This window comes from Hyla sarda, chromosome 6, assembly GCF_029499605.1.
Source record: "Hyla sarda isolate aHylSar1 chromosome 6, aHylSar1.hap1, whole genome shotgun sequence".
In the NCBI taxonomy this organism is placed as follows: domain Eukaryota; kingdom Metazoa; phylum Chordata; class Amphibia; order Anura; family Hylidae; genus Hyla; species Hyla sarda.
This window is the reverse complement of record NC_079194.1, coordinates 136,394,718-136,413,969: the sequence shown is the minus strand read 5'-3', so window position 1 is coordinate 136,413,969 and position 19,252 is coordinate 136,394,718. Positions and strand designations below refer to the sequence as shown.

General features: G+C 42.7%; 1 protein-coding gene across 3 annotated transcripts in view; it reads right to left on the bottom strand.

Moving 5' to 3' along the window:
- Positions 1-19,252, bottom strand: part of DOCK3 (dedicator of cytokinesis 3) — a 258,008-nt gene that overhangs the window by 175,495 nt on the left and 63,261 nt on the right. For 2 of the 3 annotated variants that reach the window (XM_056525154.1, XM_056525155.1), the window contains exons 1-3: positions 10,970-11,081; positions 9,907-9,990; positions 1,627-1,667 (exon numbers count right to left, since the gene is read on the bottom strand). In XM_056525154.1, coding sequence (XP_056381129.1) covers positions 1,627-1,667; positions 9,907-9,990; positions 10,970-11,066 — 222 coding nt within the window. In that variant the 5' untranslated portion in view covers positions 11,067-11,081. Of the gene's footprint in view, positions 1-1,626; positions 1,668-9,906; positions 9,991-10,969; positions 11,082-19,252 lie in introns of those variants that run through there. The other variant, XM_056525156.1, reaches the window with a different exon arrangement.

Here is a 19,252-nt window from a genome sequence, read left to right as displayed (position 1 = left end):
AAATGCGCATATCACCCCAGGGATAATGGGGTACCATGATATGAGAGTCGCTGCTTAGCCAGTGGGTTGCAGGAGAAGACAGCAGTCGTCCTGAATAGAATACATGGAGGTAGAGAAAGAAACCCTTGGAGGTCGGAGCTGCAGACTCTTTGGAATGGATGAAGCAGAGGCAGGTGTTAATGAATAACGTCCTAGGCAGGACAATTTATTGATAAAAAATACCCTCATCTGAGGAAGGGAGGGCTCCTCCCGAAACGCGTAATCCTGTTTTTTAATTTTTATCAATAAATTGTCCTGCCTAGGACGTTATTCATTACCACCTGCCTCTGCTTCATCCATTCCAGAGTCTGCAGCGCCGACCTCCAAGGGTTTCTTTCTCTACCTCCACATGTATGATACTGGCCTGGCTGACATCCCCTCTGACTCCTGATCCTGTTTTGGACTATGTTGCTTACGGTATCCTGATTTCGACTGTTCCTGAGTACCTGCTTCGGCTCCAGACTCCTGGTGTTTGACCAAGTCCATGCATTAGGCTATTGTTTGTTATTTTTCTATTTCTTATTATTTAATAAAGGTGTGATTTGTACTGCACTTTTGTCTGGTTTTGTGGTTCCTAACACCAATCTGCCACACTGTAGCTCATGGCTCTCCTAAGATACTGTGTGCTATCGGGGCCCTGTCACTTTGTAAGGAGCTAGGTCCTCACTTCTAAGTAGGGACACATGTACACACAACATCAGACGACTGAGATAAAGCTGCTCACCTTCATGTTACATGGCGGAGCATCTACAGCATAGAATAATAAGCTTTACAGCAGCACTGCATTATTGTTCCACAGAGAACAGTCAATGTCCTGGGATGTCCTACCCCTCCCCCTCCAGATCAGCACCATAGACAGCTCAGTGCGGCATACACTGTCAGTGCAGCTACAGCCACTCTCACACACTATACTAAATACAATCACGTCAGTATGTCATGGTCCCAACGCTCTGGATCTGCTTCGGGCAGTCTACAAGGACGGTGACGCTATAAGTAACAAATGTAGCAGAAAAAGACACTAAAGGGCAGCGGAAGAGAGGAGAAAAACCTTGGATGTCGATGCTATCTTTCTGGGAGGTAAACCGTTGGTGCTCCAGTACATTATTAACAAAATGTATCTTTATTTAAACATCCAAGCATAACACAATTTAAGATTTCATATAAATAGGAAAAGATAGGGCAGGAAACACAGAAAATACCTGGACATGGAGTGGCACAAAATATGTCAACTGGTCACCTGGTATCTATGATGGACCTTCAGACTGGGAAGCAGGATCTGCCCAAAGTTCACCCATTTTATTCCTTTCTGGCAGATCATTGGTGGAGGTCGAGGACCTGAGGCCTCTGAGCTTTGATAACAGCTCTCAATAAAATCACTAGCAATGGCTTCACTAGTAGATACAGATTCCCTAAGTGATGCCATGTTATGTGGTGCAGCATAGCCCTTTCTTTCTGTTTCTTTTTTTGGACAAACAATTTTTAAGCATTTTCCCACTAAAGACAATTACTTACTGACCCACCCCCTTGTGACCTCTGATGAATCTTATATCCGCTATTCATTTGCTGTTTTTCCCAACTTTCTGTTACCTTTGTATGTGGGTTTTTGATAGAGGATCCTCTGTACCAACCTATAAGACAAGAACATCTATTAGTGTTTGTCCAGGAGACAGAAGCATAAAATATAAAGACAGCACCAAGATACCTCAGTCCACTGATGAACTACAAGTCTCAGGAGGTTTTTCAGACAGCTAGAAGAGGGCCAGCATTGGGTCGCCCTATCTATATACTCCACAACTGATTGGAGCTATACAATTCAGCATGTCCCCAAAACACCAATTGGAATCCCAGCCATAAGAGGCAACACATGTGACTGCAGGATGTCTTGCATAAATTGCTGAGCTGTTCTTGTCCCTTGTGTCACTACTAGGGGTGACTGATTGTCTTTATGAGATGGCTCACCAGATCACCACAATAGCAGTTAAGGCAGTGTGTCTTTCCATAGCATTCCATACCAAGTTTCTCGTTCATGACACCATTGCAAACAAAGGCAACAGTTGGTGGCTGTCAGTGGCAGGACACATCATGGCCACCATGACACCAAATTTTGTTCTGCTAAGAGTCTGGAAATGGTCCAAAACAGGGGTGTGTAATAAAGGTGCCACTTGTGACAAGGAAACTATAGGAGTTGCTCTTGCTTGTGAGTGGATTAAATGCCCCTCCACTGGTGGTCTGTCTAGGCCGTCCAGAGCCTGTTTAGTGTATATTTGCCCTTACATAACTACTGCTCCCAACACCTCCTAACAGCCTTGGCAGAATAGCTTAGATAGTGGGCAATTTGTTGAAACAACCATGCAGCTTCTTTTAGTCCCATGATGCGCCCCCTCTCAAAGGGGGATATTTATCAAAGGATTTAAAGTCGCAGTCTAAATATGTGCGACTTTTTTGCGACTTTTGCTCTAGAGGATTTTTAGAACGTGATGCATTCTAGTCTATTTTAGACTGAAATGCATTGGAAAATGCATTGGTGCTGAATTTATCAAAAGCGACTTTTCAGCGACAAGTTGCATCGGCTGAAAGTACGCCAAAATGTCAGACCATGTTGGAGAAGGTTTAAATATAGACTAAAGCATAGATCCCGAAGACTGTGCACAGAATTTATCAAGAGCCGTGCGTCTTTTGATAACTTAGGCGCACAATAGACCAGTCAAACCCTCTGTAGTTTGGTCTATATTGATGCGGGACATAGACAACTTTGATAAATATCCCCCAAAGTGTCTGGGAAAAATGCATCTAGCAGTCAACAATCTCTCACCAAGAGGTACACTACCCAAATGTAGCCCCTTAGAGCCTTTTTATAGGGCAGCGAGGGTAGCAATTTTATATCCCTTTGTGGCAACCCCCAGGCCCTGATTTTTTACAAGGTGTGATAAAAAATGGAGATATTTTGCCCTCAGCAACCAATCAGAGCTCAGTTTTCAGTTTGCCCTGGATGCAGCCTAAACACGTTATACTTTTATTGCTGTGTGATCCAAAAGCATTACTGCTTTATAATCAGAGGCATTGTAAATACAGTTGTACGGCAAGACTTGTGGATTCAAATACGAAATGCTACTACTGCGACTACAGTGCACATGACATAGATGATGTCAACTAGCTTTCTATGTGTACTGAAAGGCATTTGCATTTGATATATAGGTTTCCATTCTTACCTGTACTCTTTCTCCTGTTTCCTTGCCTGTGTTAGTCCGTTTATCATGAGCCGGGAGGCTCTGGATGAACAGAGCTGCAGGGGATTGTGGGAGGACAGCATGAACCTTTCATATATAATAAACCCTGCTATTTTCATGCTGTCTCTGTGGCTGGGATCTATAAGGGCTTTTTTAGTGTAAAAGGGGATATCTTTACTCCAATACAGTAATCTAAAAATACAACTTAGTTTGTTGGTTAAGATGTTTTATTTATAATACTAAGAAGCTTCTTAAATGCAAGAATCCTTCCAGCTTCCATTGAACTCACTCTCTGTAAAGTCTTTGCTGCAGGTGTCAGGTCCTATAAACAAGCATCACGGAGCCAAGCAGGATGCCGGTGACACTGAGATGTCACCAAGGTGTGTGCAGGAGTGAAGGCGGCAGAGAACACAGAGGGGTGAGTTGCCAGCGCCAGGGAACACAGCCTTCAGCATCTTTGCATGTGTTTACAATGGGATGTGACAGGCGCATTCAGTGACAGCCTCTTATCAGAGTGACTGATGCACGCCAGCCTCAACTGTACACTAATAATACATGTTAGGCTTCTTTCACACTGCCGATGTGACCTGTCCGAAAATGGCCGTTAGGCTCCTATTTTTTTTTTTTTTGCCTTTAATGTCTGTTTTCGGGATGGGGCACAACGGGTTCCAATGGATCCCACTGACTATAATGGGGTCAGTCGGGCGCTGTTGTTTTTTTTATATGTTTTTTCCATATGATCACTAGGGTGTGAGATCCCAAGCACATTCTATACCTATATACCTATAAATATTTTGTTGGTTGTGAGTTTAGTGAACATAGTATAATAATTTAGTAAAGCGGTATGTATTTTTACATATAAATGAATCTTCACTTTTTAACACCTTGTTGTCTTTGAAGTTGTATTCCAGTATCTTTATTTTTTTGATATTTTGTTGGGGTAAAAATAAAAAATAAATGATATTCACCTACCCTGTGTACAGCTCTCATTCCAACGCCTTCCGGCCCCCCACTTGTTCTTGCTTGAAAGATGATTTGTCTCAGCAGATCCTGCTGAGATGTCTCGTCTCAGAAGCAGAAATAAGCAGTAACAAACAGTCTACAGGACAGAAGAGAACTAGAGGTGCAGAGGTAGGTGAATATAACTTACTTTTTATTATGACACCAATCTCAGAAAAATATAAAAAATTTGAATATACTGAAATACCCCTTTAAGTTGAACATTATACCTTAGTGTTACTGTCCTTTGAAATAACTTTGTCATATCGCCCAGTTTAGATCACACCAGGTTTCATTAGCTATGACCCGTTATGATCGCGAGTTATCAGCCGATTTCATGAAGTCTGGAGTGAAAGTCAGATCGGGAGGCCAGCCAGAGAGTGAAGAGCGCTGTTGCGCACGTGGTCAACTTATAACTTGAGATCGCAGTGAGTCTCAATACTAAGATCTAGTAAGATCTGAATAATAAGTATGCAGTAAGCTCCCCCTAGTGGTGGCTGCAGGTAGAAGGAATTTTACAATGTCTAGGCAGGGGATTTGGAGTGCTGTATCAGACAGAGCTATGATTACTACACATATACTGTATTATGAGATTATTCCGTGCACAATGTTGGCTCTATCTGGATTAAAGAGGACCTTTCACCACCTTTCTGTTTTATTAAGTACTTAGGGGGAGATTCATCAAAACCTGTGCTGAGGAAAAGTTGCTCAGTTGCCCATAGCTACCAATCAGATCGCTTCTTTTATTTTTCAGAGGCCCTTTCAAAAATGAAAGAAGCGATCTGATTGGTAGCTATGGGAAATGGGTGAACTTTTCCTCTGCACAAGTTTTAAGGAATCTCCCCTTAAATCCCTAAAACAACCATTCTGGAACAACTTTCTCATAACTCTGGCTTGTGTAATTCTTCTGTCATTCAATTCTGGAGATTTATGAATATCACAGACTGGACAATGCCCAATGTAGACATTTAACAAAAGATGCTCCAGAACTGAGAAACACAAATATTTCCTACAAATTACATCACAGTAGTGACTGGGAAGTCCTCTTTAAAATGAATCTGGTTCAAGCCTGGATCATCACAGTAAAGACATAGGGGGATTTATCATTGCGTGCTTGTGTAGGCTCTTCTTGTAGCTACTTTTTCTTGTGGTGTATCAGGTGTAGTATTGACAAATCTATCAAATGATGCATGCTACTTAATTAATTTAGCACAAACAAAAGTCCCCTATGAATAAAAATCCAAATATTATTTTTTACCAAGGAAGTGCTACTTTGAGTTTTAGGTGTGCATATGTTGCTGGTGTGTGTTTACTACTAGGAGGCATACTTTAAAGGGCTACTCCGGGAGAAAACTTTTTTTAAATTTTTTTTTTAAATCACCTGGTGCCAGAAAGTTAAACAGATTTGTAAGTTACTTCTATTAAAAAAAAATATGTAATCATTCCAGTATTTATTAGCTCCTGAATACTACAGAGAAAATTATTTTCTTCTTGGAACACTAGCACAGTGCTCTCTGCTGACATCTCTGTCCATTTTAGGAACTGTCCAGAGCAGCATATGTTTGCTATGTGGATTTTCTCCTACTCGGGACAGTTCTTAAAATGGACAGAGATGTCAGCAGAGAGCACAGTGCTCGTGATTCAGCAGAGAGCACTGTGTTCCAAAAAGAAAATAATTTCTTCTGTAGTATTCAGCAGCTAATAAGTACTGGAAGGATTAAGATTTTTTAATAGAAGTCATTTACAAATCTATGTCCATAAAAGAGAAAGAAGCGGAGCAACTCACCCGGTGCTGGCAGAGTCAGTTCAGACAATGGACATCGCGGTCGCCTGACTGCAATGTCCAATCTTCTGGACTGACTCCGCCAGCACCGGGTTAGTTGCTCCGCTACTTTCTCTTTTATGGACATTAATTACGCACACACTTTCAGTGTAAAGCACCACCCTTAGGAGAGTAGACACCTGTCATACAAAGCCATGCACTAAGAGGATTTAAACTGTCAGGTATACAGGACTGTGCCGGATCTGTTTTTCTTTTGTGATTTAATTTACAAATCTGTTTAATTTTCTGGAATCAGTTGATTTAAAAAATAAAAAAAATTCCACCGGAGTACCCCTTTAACTGTTACTCAATGTATAACACTTGGGGGGAGATTTATCAAAACCTGTGCAAAGGAAAAGTTGCCCAGTTGCCCATAGCAACCAATCAGATCGCTTCTTCTATTTTACAGAAACCTTGTTAAAAATGAAAGAAACGATCTGATTGGTTGCTATGGGCAACTGGGCAACTTTTCTTCTGGACAGGTTTTGATAAATCTCCCCCTTGGTTCCATAAATGAATCTTTACTTTATGAGTAGGGTCACACATAGCGTATATATGCAGCGTATTTTACACTGTGCGAAATCTGCTGCGGGGGATATAAGCTGTGTATACTCCTATGAGCGGGCACACAGTAGTAAGGATTGGAGGTGGGCCCCCGTGTCAATCATGTCGGCCGGCTGGGCCTGCCACCGGGTAGCCCTGTGTGTCTACTAATAGGAGAGTATGCAGAGTATTTCCCCCTGTGCAGCAAATTTCGTGCAGAGTTAAATACGCTGCGTATACGCTCTGGAGTAAATCAGTTCCAGAGATCTTCTTAGAAACTTTATTAAATGAAAAAAAAATTTTTTTTCATTAGCATGTTTACAAACACTCATTTTTAAAAACATTTATATTGTGCTTTTCACCTAACTAACTTTAATCACCATTAGGTCCTTAAAGGGGTATCCGGGCCAAAGACATCTTATCCCCTATCCAAAGAATAGTGGATAAGATGTCTGATCGCTGGGGACCCGCCTCTGGAATCCCCCGCGATCTCCGTGCAGCACCCGCACTCTATGTAGGGCTGTGTCTCCAGTCTCCGAAAGCTGGGACTGGGGATGTGATGTAACGCCACGTCCCCTCGTGACGTCATTCCACGCCCCCTCAATTCATGTCTATGGGAGGGGGCGTGATGGCCGTCACCCTCCCATAGACATGAATGGAGGGTGCGTGGCGTCGCGAGGGGGCATGGCGGTACATCATGTCCCCAGTCCCAGAAACAAAGAACTTTCCGAGACTGGAAACACAGCCATGCATAGAATGCGGGTGCTGTTCTTTGGCCGGATAACCCCTTTAAACATCTCCTAACGTATCTGTGCACAGACAGGCCCAGGATAGGTACAAACACAACCACTACTATGGCCCAAATGGACCCAATCGTAGTCAGCTAGTGACTAAGTTCGGTTCATTTTCAACTACATTATTCAGTCCGAGTTCAAAGTCGGAGGTGTTCGGAAAATGACCCGAACAAAGTCACTAGACGATCATGTCCATGTGGGCCAGCCATAGTAATGAATGTGTTTGCACCTGTCCCTTGTATTTTCCTGCATAGATACAATTGCAGCTGATTTAAAGGAACTGTCCAGATTAGAATCCTATCCCCATTGAAAACCTCTCCTGCGTTGGACAGTTCCTGACATGGACAGAGGTGTCAGCCGAGAGCACTGTTGTCAGGCTGAAAAGAACTTCACAAATTTCTCTGTAGTATATCTGTAGTATGCAGCAGCTGATAAGTACTGGAAGGGTTAAAATTGTTAAAAAGAAGTGATTTACAAATCTGTTTAACTTTCTTGCACCAGTTGATTTGAAAAAAAAATTTCCACCAGAGTTCCCCTTTAAATGCAAGCAAGGGATTCTCTCCTGAGTTGTACATTCCATTATGAGGATATTACTTATGGATATTACTCCATTTCTTCTGTTAATGTTTTTCCAGTTGGTTGGATATTGGCACGACTGCCATAATGTCAATTACAAATGCAATGAAAGTGGAAACTTAAAGGGAAACTCCAGTAATTAAGCCAAATCTCTCACTGTGGCCATTCACCAGACACTCTACCAGCCTCCGGAATGAATACACTTTATCTGTCTATGGGGAAGCTGCCACATATATTTTTGGGCCATTGATGGGTGGTTAGTTAGTGAAGCGTGGGGGTTAGTTAGTCAAGCCTGATAATTCATAGATAACTAGAGACGGCATCACTCAATGCTGATGCAGATACCGCTCTTCTGCACCTAAGATGTCTGCAGGTAAAGTAATATTCATTATACAAAGATATATCAATATATGGAAGCAGCAAATAGACAGCAATAAAGTAGACCATATGGTGTATATGGTGTATATAGCGTTCAGTGATACATTTTCGCTCTGCATGTATACATAGTGTAACCAACTAGAGAGCATTACACCCCCCCCCCCCCCCATAATGTTTTTATGAATGTTTGAAGTCCATATACGAGTCCAAAGGAACACTCCAGCCCGTAATAATTCACTTATGTCTAGTGCAGGATCTGAGGTGGGGGAGAGAGACACAGGGATTCAAAGAACAACAAAGGATTCCTGTGGAGACCTCCTGGTGCAACCTGAACAAGGCTTAAAGGGGTACTCCAGTGGAAAACTATTTATTTATGCTTTTCAAATGAACTGGTGCCAGAAAGTTAAATAGATTTGTAAATTACTTCTATTAAAAAATCTTAAACCTTCCAGTACTTATCAGCTCATGTATGTTCCACAGGAAGTGGTATTTCTTTCTGGAGTTCTTTCCAGTCTGACCACAGTGCTCTCTGCTGACACCTCTGTCCATGTCAGGAACTGTCCAGAGTACACGGAAATCCCTATAGCAAACCTCTCCTGCTCTGGACAGTTCCTGATACAGACAAAGGTGTCAGCAGAGAGCAAGGTGGTCAGACTGGAAAGAACTCCAGAAAGAAATACAACTTCCTGTGGAGCATACAGCAGCTGAGAAGTACTGAAGGATTAAGATCTTTTCAATAGAAGTCATTTACAAATCTGTTTAACTTTCTGGCACCAGTTCATTTGAGAAAGAGAAAAAAATGTTTTCCACTGGAGTACCCCTTTAATACATTTGTTTTGCATGGAGCATTACTTTTATGACTTACTTTTATGACATATAACATTTAAAGGAGTACTCCGCCCCTAAACATCTTATCCCCTATCCAAAGGATAGGGGATAAGATGTCAGATCGCGGGGGTCCCGCCGCTGGGGACCCCCGGGATCTCGGCTGCAGCACCCACCTGTTGCGGCTTCGCAGGAGGCTTCGGCTCCCGACCACGGTGACGTGAGATCGTGACATCACGACTGCGCCCCCGTGTGACGTCATGCCCCGCCCCTCAATGCAAGTCTATGGGAGGGGCTGTGACAGCCATCACGCCCCCTCCCATAGACTTGCATTGAGGGGGCGGGGCGTGACATCACACTGGGGCGGAGTCGTGACGTCACGATCTCCCATCACCGTGGTCGTGAGGTGTTAGGATGAGAGCCTCCAGCGCTGCCGGAAGCCGCAACAGGTGGGTGCTGCAGCAAAGATCCCGGGGGTCCCCAGCGGCGGGACCCCCGCGATCTGACATCTTATCCCCTATCCTTTCGATAGGGGATAAGATGTCTAGAGGCGGAGTACCCCTTTAAGGTAGAGAAGTTGGAAAATCTACAGTTGTGAGAGCTGGCTGTCCAGGCACAGGTGTGTGTGTCCAAGGTGGTCATTCTCCATTGATGTGATGGGGCATCCCTCCGTGACCTGTGAACACTATTCATACAAACTCACCTTCACATTTCTCCAGGATATGCACAGTTTCTCCAAGTTCCAGAGTTAACCCTTGAGGGACTGATCCACGGAAACTAGATATGACTGAAGCAGAGAGAAAAGACAGATTATAGCAGGGGTGTCATTGTGTGGAATTCACTTACAGTTCACGAGTACTTGGGGGAAGTGATGTTATATGGCACCACTTACAGGCTGTGGGATGTGACATGACAAGTGTGCAGTGTATGGCAGCAGAGTGATGTGACACATGTGATCTGTGCAGTTGTAAATTAATGGAACCGCTCATTGAACATGATGTAGAACAGTCTAATCGTTCATGTAGGATTGTAACGCTGTGTCCTGCCAAAATGTAACGCTGCATGGGAACCATGGAGGAGATTCTCAAAAAATTTTGCTCCCCAAAAAATCAATTTCGCACCAAAATTTTTGCACGAAAAGTATCGACCACATTTTCAAAGAGGGGTGAGAGTCCAGTTTACATCAGTGTAGAAATCACAGAAATGGTTGTAGTTTTTTTTATTTTTTTGGGTGTTATTTAAGAAATTATAAAAAAAATTGATTATTATTGAAAAATTTTATTAAAAAATAAAATATATATATATTTATTTTCTTGGTCACTGCACCTGCACTCACATTTAAGCTCAGAAATGTTTTATCGCTTGTCTGGGCACTAATAACCATGGAATATTTTGTGAGATGTTTCCGCCAGAATTTTCTGGGATGTGAAATTTGTTGCAAAAATCTGCAATTCTGGCACAAAAATTGCCGATTTTGGCACCAAACTCGGCAATTTTGGTGTAAAAAAAATCCAATATTACTGCAATCAAAAAAAAATTTGCCCCAAAATAAAAAAGTGGCGTGAAAATGAATTTTCACATATTTTCATATTTTCAAAGCAGCACAAGAGACCTTTGAAGATGTGAGGAGAAAAAAAGGGTGTGAATGATATCGCTGAACAGAAATGACAGCAGTTTTTGAGAATCTCCCCCTATATGTTATGTCGCTGTATGACAACAATGTCCTGTGTTGGGACAACAATGTGACGCTAGCACTGAACCATGACCTCGTTGAAGTGTGAATATTGTGTATGCAGGGAGTGCACCTATTGGAAGAGATTTATAAAAAAAACTGTGCAAAGGTAAAGTTGCCCAGTTGCCCATAGCAACCAATCAGATAGCTTCTTTCATTTTTCAGAGGCCTCTTTAAAAATGAAAGAAGCGTGCTGATTGGTTGCTATTGGCAACTGGGCAACTTTTCATCTGCACAAGTTTTGATAAATCTCCCCCATTGTCACTGCATGCAACTGGAATTTTAGGTAAGTAACTGGAGGATGGAAACTTCGTAGCATTGTAAATAGTGTGAATATAGGGGGAGATTTATCAAAACCTGTGCAGAGGAAAAGTTGCCCAGTTGCCCATAGCAACCAATCAGATCGCTTCTTTCCTTTTTAAAAGAGCCTATGCAAAATGAAAGAAGCGATCTGATTGGTTGCTATGGGCAACTGGGCAACTTTTCCTTTGCACAGGTTTTGATAAATCTCCCCCAATATTATTGTTACATTGTTATTACATACAGCAGTATTTTCCAACCAGGGTGCCTCCTGCTGTTGCAAAACTACAACTCCCAGCATGCCCGGACAGCCAAAGGCTGTCCGGGCATGCTGGGAGTTGTTGTTTTGCAACAGCTAGAGGCACCCTGGTTGGGAAACACTGACATACAGCAACTGCAATGTGTGATGTCATAGCCACGTGTGTATTGTATTTATGTCTGACAGTGTTGTGTATGTGTCGGTGTTTCCCTGCATGCAGCAACAAAACGCAATATGTAGCCTGCGTAACAGCAATGTACAGACTGTGGACGCGAGCAGTCTCGCAAGATGGTGATGATTTTGTCATGTGACATCCGCATCTTGTGATGTTGTAAATGTTGTGGCAGCTCCGCTACTTGGCTGGGATCGAGGTGACAGCAGAATGTTGTGAGAGCGTTTGTTGGCGCATGTGGGGCTGCGCTGTGACCCCATGAGACAACTCCGTACAGTCAGGCTGTGACCCCACAAGACAATTCCGTGTTATCGGGCTGTGACCCTGTGTTGACAATTCTCCAGTCTCATCAATAACCTTGGATCCATTCTGGCGTCTGCTCAGAGTCTGTAGAGCCATCTAAATGGACTGCGTCAGCGCCATATCTCTTCCCCTGTGACATCCTGACGGGGAGCGCTTTCTCTCTGCTGCTGCAGTACTAACCCATTCATTGCCACAGCCCTGCTCATCAAAGCTGCCTGCCAAGAACCTGCTGGCGTAACCCACTCATGGCAGACAACACCAAAAATAATGAGTCGCCCATCACAAATAGTACATGAGTAACAGGCCTCACTCCCTGCACTTACTCCCAGGCCACGCTGAGCATCCCACCGGGGCAATCACATCATCCCGCGCTCCCAAAGACAGATGGCTTTCGGAATACAGTATAGAGATGCCCCCCCCAAAGGCTTGTACTATACCACTATGTAACCCATTAATATCAGTAATAATCATTGTATCAGAGAGAAGATAACCCATGACTAGAGTTGCCACCTGGCCAGTATTTTACCAGCACCACCAGTATTTTGGACACCATGTGGTATTTTTATATTAAAAATACCGGAAATTCCATTGGCCGGTGCAGTGGTCCCTCAAGTTACAATATTAATTGGTTCCAGGATGACCATTGTATGTTGAAACCATTGTATGTTGAGACCATAACTCTATGGAAACCTGGTAATTGGTTCTGAACCTCCCAAAATGTCATCCACAAATAGGAAGAAGTGAGCATTAAAAAAAAATAAGTAGATAACTAATATAGATAAAGCAAGTCCTTACATATAAAAGCAAGAAAGATCTGCTGGGAGCTGTAATCACTGTCTATGTAGAGGACAGGAGCTTCTTCAGGGTCCTTTACAGTACACACAATGGCCCTCATTTACTATTCTAAACCCGACCTCTTTTTTGGGGTTATTTTGTCGCATCTTTGTCTGCGCCATGTCGCAGACATCGTGCGCCAGTCTGCGACACGATGCGACATTTTTTCCTGATGGACCCGATGTGTATTCTCCCAAACCCGAAAAAGGGGCGTAACCCGACATTTCTGAGCTTTCCCACGTATTTATTAAGGTTTCCAACCCGAATTTGTTGAATTGTTGTGGATTTTTTCCCGACAACTCAGAGGAGTTGGAAACCAAAACCAACAAAACCCACGTGCGACAAACAGGATGCGACATAATAATAAATATCAGGGAAAAAAAGCAGTCGGGTAAGAAAGCAACATAGACTTACAACCCGATTTTCTTAGTAAATGAGGGCCAATGTCCTAAAAAATGTCAAATGGAGCCGCCCTTACATGGAGCAGCTATCCCTGGCACAGGTAAAGAGTAGTAGAGAACATGTAGTACCTCCCTGTACTGTAGGGAGGCGCTACCAGACAGCCAGTCAGTGCATGCACTTTACGAATACAGGGGTTTTACCAGTAAAATTCCCATTCTGATTGGTCAGTTCTTCCAGCCATTGACATGTTTTGCAGATCTGGACCATCTGTACATTGTATGTTGAGTCTGGTTTCAAGTTACAATGGTCCAGAAAAGACCATTGTATGTTAAAACTATTGTATGTTGAGGCCATTGTAAGTTGAGGGATCACTGTATTTGTCCAACCAATCCTCCAACTCCCAGAATGTTGCACCATAACCTATACCAGTGTTTCCCAACCAGAGCACCTCCAGCTGTTGCAAAACTACAACTCCCCGCATAAGTTGTAGTTTTGCAATAGCTGGAGGCACCCCTGGTTGGAAAACATTGACCTATACTATATACTACTATATAGTCCAACGCGTTGGGAGTTGTAGTTTTCGTTTGGGGCAGCTGCTGAGCCACAGGCTGTATCAGGGCATGCTGGGAGTTGTAGTTAGTAACTAACTGCAACTCCTGAATTTAATTTTAAAAAAAATGCGATTGTACTGTTAAAAACTACAGATCGGGGCGCAAAACATGAGCCCTCATAGAGGCCCGTATAAGGAAAAATAAAAAAAAGTTATAGAAAATGTCCCCGCATATGTGTATCCTGTGATGTTACGCATATATAATTAATTATGCAAATTAGCAAATGAACAGTGGAGCTATAGGTGGCCATTATGGAGCTACAATATCCTGTTGAAAACTTTGCTGAAAATCCTATTAAAATGGTACTTCACTAATGAAGATGTTGTAACTAACACAATGTTGTGTATATCAATGGTCTGTGGCTGTATAGAAACTACAACTCCCAGAATGCCCTGACCCATAACCAACATTCAGAAGATTCTATGAAACAGACTGCCGGGAGAGGGTTCTCTTTATTAGTCTCATATATTCTCTATAATTCAGTTAGCTACGAATGACCCAATTACCTGGCAGAATCAGCGCAGGTTGGGGCCAACCTACATTTTGTAGATCAGCTCCCAGCTAAAAGAAGCCAAAACTGTAAAACAAGTCCCTAAGCCAGTGTTTCCCAACCAGGGGGCCTCCAGCTGCTGCAAAACTACAACTCCCAGCATGCCCGGACAGCCGAAGGCTGTCCGGGCATGCTGGGAGTTGTAGTTTTGCAACAGCTGGAGGCACCCTGGTTGGGAAACACTGCCCTAAGCTATAACTATCTATGGTGCCTGTGGTGGCATACATGGTGGATTGAGCCCAGCTACATAGAAATACCCATCCTATAAATACAGCACCCCCTTATGAAGATGCAGGGTACTACACATAACAGTGCCCACTGAAGTAGTAGTTATTGTGGCATATGTCCTAATATACCTTTAGCTCTCCGGCTTTTGCAAAACTTCAACTCCCTGTCTGTAGCTCATGATGGGAATGATGGGAGTTGTAGTTTTGTAACAGGTGGAGAGACACTTTTAGTTACTATTTTCTTAAATTTTATCTGATCCTATTATGATTCTTTCCGTACTTTACCATTGTAAGAATATTCTCAATCTGTGCAAGGTCCCAATGCCAAAAGCATGAATGCAAAAACCTTGCAACATTTACCATAAAGAGGCCACGTGACTGTCGGAAAAGCTGCGCCCCGGATTCTGTTCCAAAGAACTAAAATTTTAAGTATTTTATTTGCGGATATGTCATTTGTAGATGTTCAATGAAAATGTCCTTGAGGTGAGAATGTCACTTCAGACAGTGAAGCGAATCACCTCATCCATCCGGTACCTCTGCAGTCACACTCCTGCACACGCAGCTCTGCGCAACGAACACCCACACACTGCTGCGCCGTGTACCCTCACATGTGAGCACCACTGATATACAGATGCTCTGCAGCAGCAGCAGCACAGGCTTCTCACATATACAGAACCCTGGAGAGATGAAGTGTACACGGCACAGGTCAGAGAAGGCACGGAAGGGGCGCCACAGGACCAAAAGCTGCAGTGATGTCAATGCAGTCCACAATCCCAGCACCAATAAACTCTGGTCCACACCAGCAGATAAGGGTTAACTGACCTTGGCAGAATTCTTCCTGGCTGTAATCTATATGTATGTATGTGTGTGTATGTGTGTATGTATGTGTGTATGTATGTGTGTATGTATGTGTGTATGTGTGTGTGTATGTGTGTGTGTATGTATGTGTGTATGTATGTGTGTATGTATGTGTGTATGTATGTGTGTATGTGTGTGTGTATGTGTGTGTGTATGTATGTGTGTATGTATGTGTGTATGTATGTGTGTATGTATGTGTGTATGTATGTATGTATGTGTGTATGTGTGTGTGTGTATGTGTGTATGTATGTGTGTATGTATGTGTGTATGTATGTGTGTATGTGTGTGTGTATGTGTGTGTGTATGTGTGTGTGTATGTATGTGTGTATGTATGTGTGTGTGTATGTGCGTGTATGTATGTGTGTATGTGTGTGTGTGCGTGTATGTATGTGTGTGTGTGTGTGTGTACCCATTTGCCACGGGCGGGGTTTTTGTTCCAAGTCCCATATAAGTCAATGGGAAATATATGTTACTGCATAACTTCCAAACGGCTGGAGATATTTCAATAATACTTGGTCACATGTTACTTATATGTCCACTTAAAATATAGGATAGTTAATTTAACCCTTAACTACCCCCATTTGTGAGGGTTGGGGTTTTTGCTTAAAGTCCCATGCAAATCAATGGGAAATGTATGTTCCCACATAACTTCCGTACGGCTGGAGATATTTCAATACCTGGTACATATATTACGGGTCGGGATAGGAGGTAGGGATAGGAGGTCGGGATAGGAGGTCGGGATAGGAGGTCGGGATAGGAGGACGGGATAGGAGGTCGAGATAGGAGGTCGAGATAGGAGGTCGAGATAGGAGGAAGGGATAGGAGGTCGAGATCGGAGGATGGGATTATTAGGTCGGGATAGGAGATCGAGATAGGAGGATGGGATAGGAGGTCTGGATAGGAGGACGGGATAGGAGGTCGAGATAGGAGGAAGGGATAGGAGGTCGAGATCGGAGGAAGGGATAGGAGGATGGGATTATTAGGTCGGGATAGAAGGTCGAGATAGGAGGATGGAATAGGAGGTCGAGATAGGAGGATGGAATAGGAGGTCGGGATAGGAGGACGGGATAGTAGGAGAGAATAGGAGGACGGGATAGGAGGACGGGATATGGGGACGGGATATGGGAACAATATATGAGAACGGGATATGAAGTCAAAAGCTTCCTCCTTTGTTTATTTTCCTCCACAACAAGGATTAGGAAGGAAAAACCGGGCAACGCCGGGTACTCAGCTAGTATTAATATAATATGTCAGTACACATGGATACCTTGTCTGCTGTCTGCATAGTCATCGCTCTATGCAGCCAAAGGAAATGTCTACCACCCATCCGTGCAATCGACCCCCCCCCCCCTCTCTATGTTCTGCAGCCGCTTGGAAACATCCATGAAGAATTCTGTGTGTGGCTTCCAAGAATCAGGAATATTATATCTATAATATGTTATATCTATAATAACTACTCCTAGTGATTTCTATACAGTGCCTGTACAATGACATACAATACACATCCAGCAACAAATACTACAGAAAGTCTGATAATCTGGCGCAGGACTATAGCATAGTGTCAGAAGACCGAGAAGAAGCCCAGGCCTCACATTACATTAGTAAAGCATTGTATACAGAGCTCAGGACACGAACATGCCATACTACCTTTCTATGACTTTCTGATAATCCAGAATATCTCACAATTCCGCACTTGCCAGGTCTAGTGATGTCACATTTAAGGAGTTTTACTATATGCATTAATAAAGGAATAAAGTAACTATAGGCAGTAACAAAAAGAGCTTGCAATCTACAAAACTTTCCCCCTATATATGATGCTGATGCACAGTGTGGGATCTATAGACAATGGCCCTCATTTACTATTCTAAACCCAACTTGTTTTGTCGGGTTTTTTTGTCGCATCTTTGTCTGCGACATGTCGCAGACATCGTGCGCCAGTCTGCGACACGATGCAACATTTTTTCCCGACGGACCCGAGGGGCGTAACCCGACATTTCTGAGCTTTCCCACGTATTTATAAAGCTTTCCAACACCAATTTGTTCTGGGTCTATCCTTTACTACCTCATATTTATTTGTTACTACTGTATACTCTTTACTTACTATATACTTACTTTCTTAGACTGTTACTTACTTGTAGTTCCAGCTTATCTTGGTGCTCTGTTATCCATGGTGTTATTTACTGTGACACTTTTTTTAATGTATATGTATTATGTTATTTGTAACAAATATTTTTAAAAGTCTATTTTTTGCCTCAATAAAGATCATTGTCTTATTTTCTAAATAATATTACTGGTGCTAGTAATTTATTTTTGGTGTTCATAGTACAGAAATATGCAGCATCAAATATACTGTGTAAACGCTACGTGTGGCCCTACCCTAAACCTGCGCTGATACACTGTAACACACTCACAGGGCAGGGAAGATCCTTGTTTAACTGATGTGTTTGGCTCACAGAAGATTGTCTATTCTGATACCCTGTAACAAATAAAAACAGGTACTGCATATCCAGCAATTCCCTACCAGAATACCATTGTTTCCTATATGGCAGCTGCTGTGTCCTCTGCAGGGTACCGACAGGGAATCTGGTCTAATGATATACTGTGGAATTACTAGTCATGCGATTCTCCTTTCTAATGATTTTTTTTGTGTACTCCCTCCATCCTCTGACATTATCTACACCAGTGTCTTCCAACCGGTGTGCTTCCAGCTGTTGCAAAACTATAACTCCTAGCATGCCCGGACAGCCAACGGCTGTCCGGGCATGCTGAGAGTTGTAGTTTCGCAACTGCTGGAGACACACTGGTTAAGAAACACTGGTCTACAAAGACCTACATAGTGTAACAGCATCCCAAAAGGCTTGTTAATGGTGGAACAAAAAAAATGGAATCCTCCATCATACCAACAGATGCAACATTTCAACCTTCGCTGTTTGTCTGTCGCCATGATGAATAAAACTTTTTTACTTTACCAGTTACACTATGTTGCATATTCTTTTTGCGGATGCCGGAATTTGAGTTTCCGTGGCACAAACATCTGCTGTGGAAATTCTATCATGGAAACAGTGCAGCAGAATCGTATTGAAATGAATAAGACTCTGCTGCAGCGGAATGTCTGGCGGAATGCCATGTGAACACACCCTTACTATTGTTCTATGGGTAGAGGAATTGGTAACTTGGCCTCCATGAATCTTCTCTTAGAATCTATCTCTAGTGGATTCGTGAGTGTGCTGTGGACCTTATTATTATTATCAACATGGGGGGATTGGAAGGGTTTCCGGACAACTGACCCTATTACTGCAGTGCAGGCCAAGGATAGGACAGGTCCTATTTGCACACTCGCTGCTTCCTCATCCTAACGCTCATATCCGAGGTTGCTGTGAATTAAGGTCATACACAGCCCCGAGAGAGCGGCAGGAGGGGTTGCCGATCCCCGGCCTAAGGATTATTTAATGCTGATTTGATTATAACAATCATGTTGTGCACCGTCTCCTGCACAGACATAATCCCGACCTTTCGTGAAGCAGCTACTGACTCGCAGTTAGGTCGTGTTCACATTCATGACAAAACATTTATGCGGTTCACCACAGAAGGATGTGGTTTTGGCAATGCAGTCTTGAGAAACATTTAAAAAAAAAAATATATATATATATATATATATATATATATATATATATATATATATAAAATAATAATAATAATAACAAAAAACTATAATAACTACATGCCCAACATCCACACTGCAAAACCTTGCAGCCAGTATCCATATGGCAAAACCCCATATGGTTTATTTAAACATTTGCG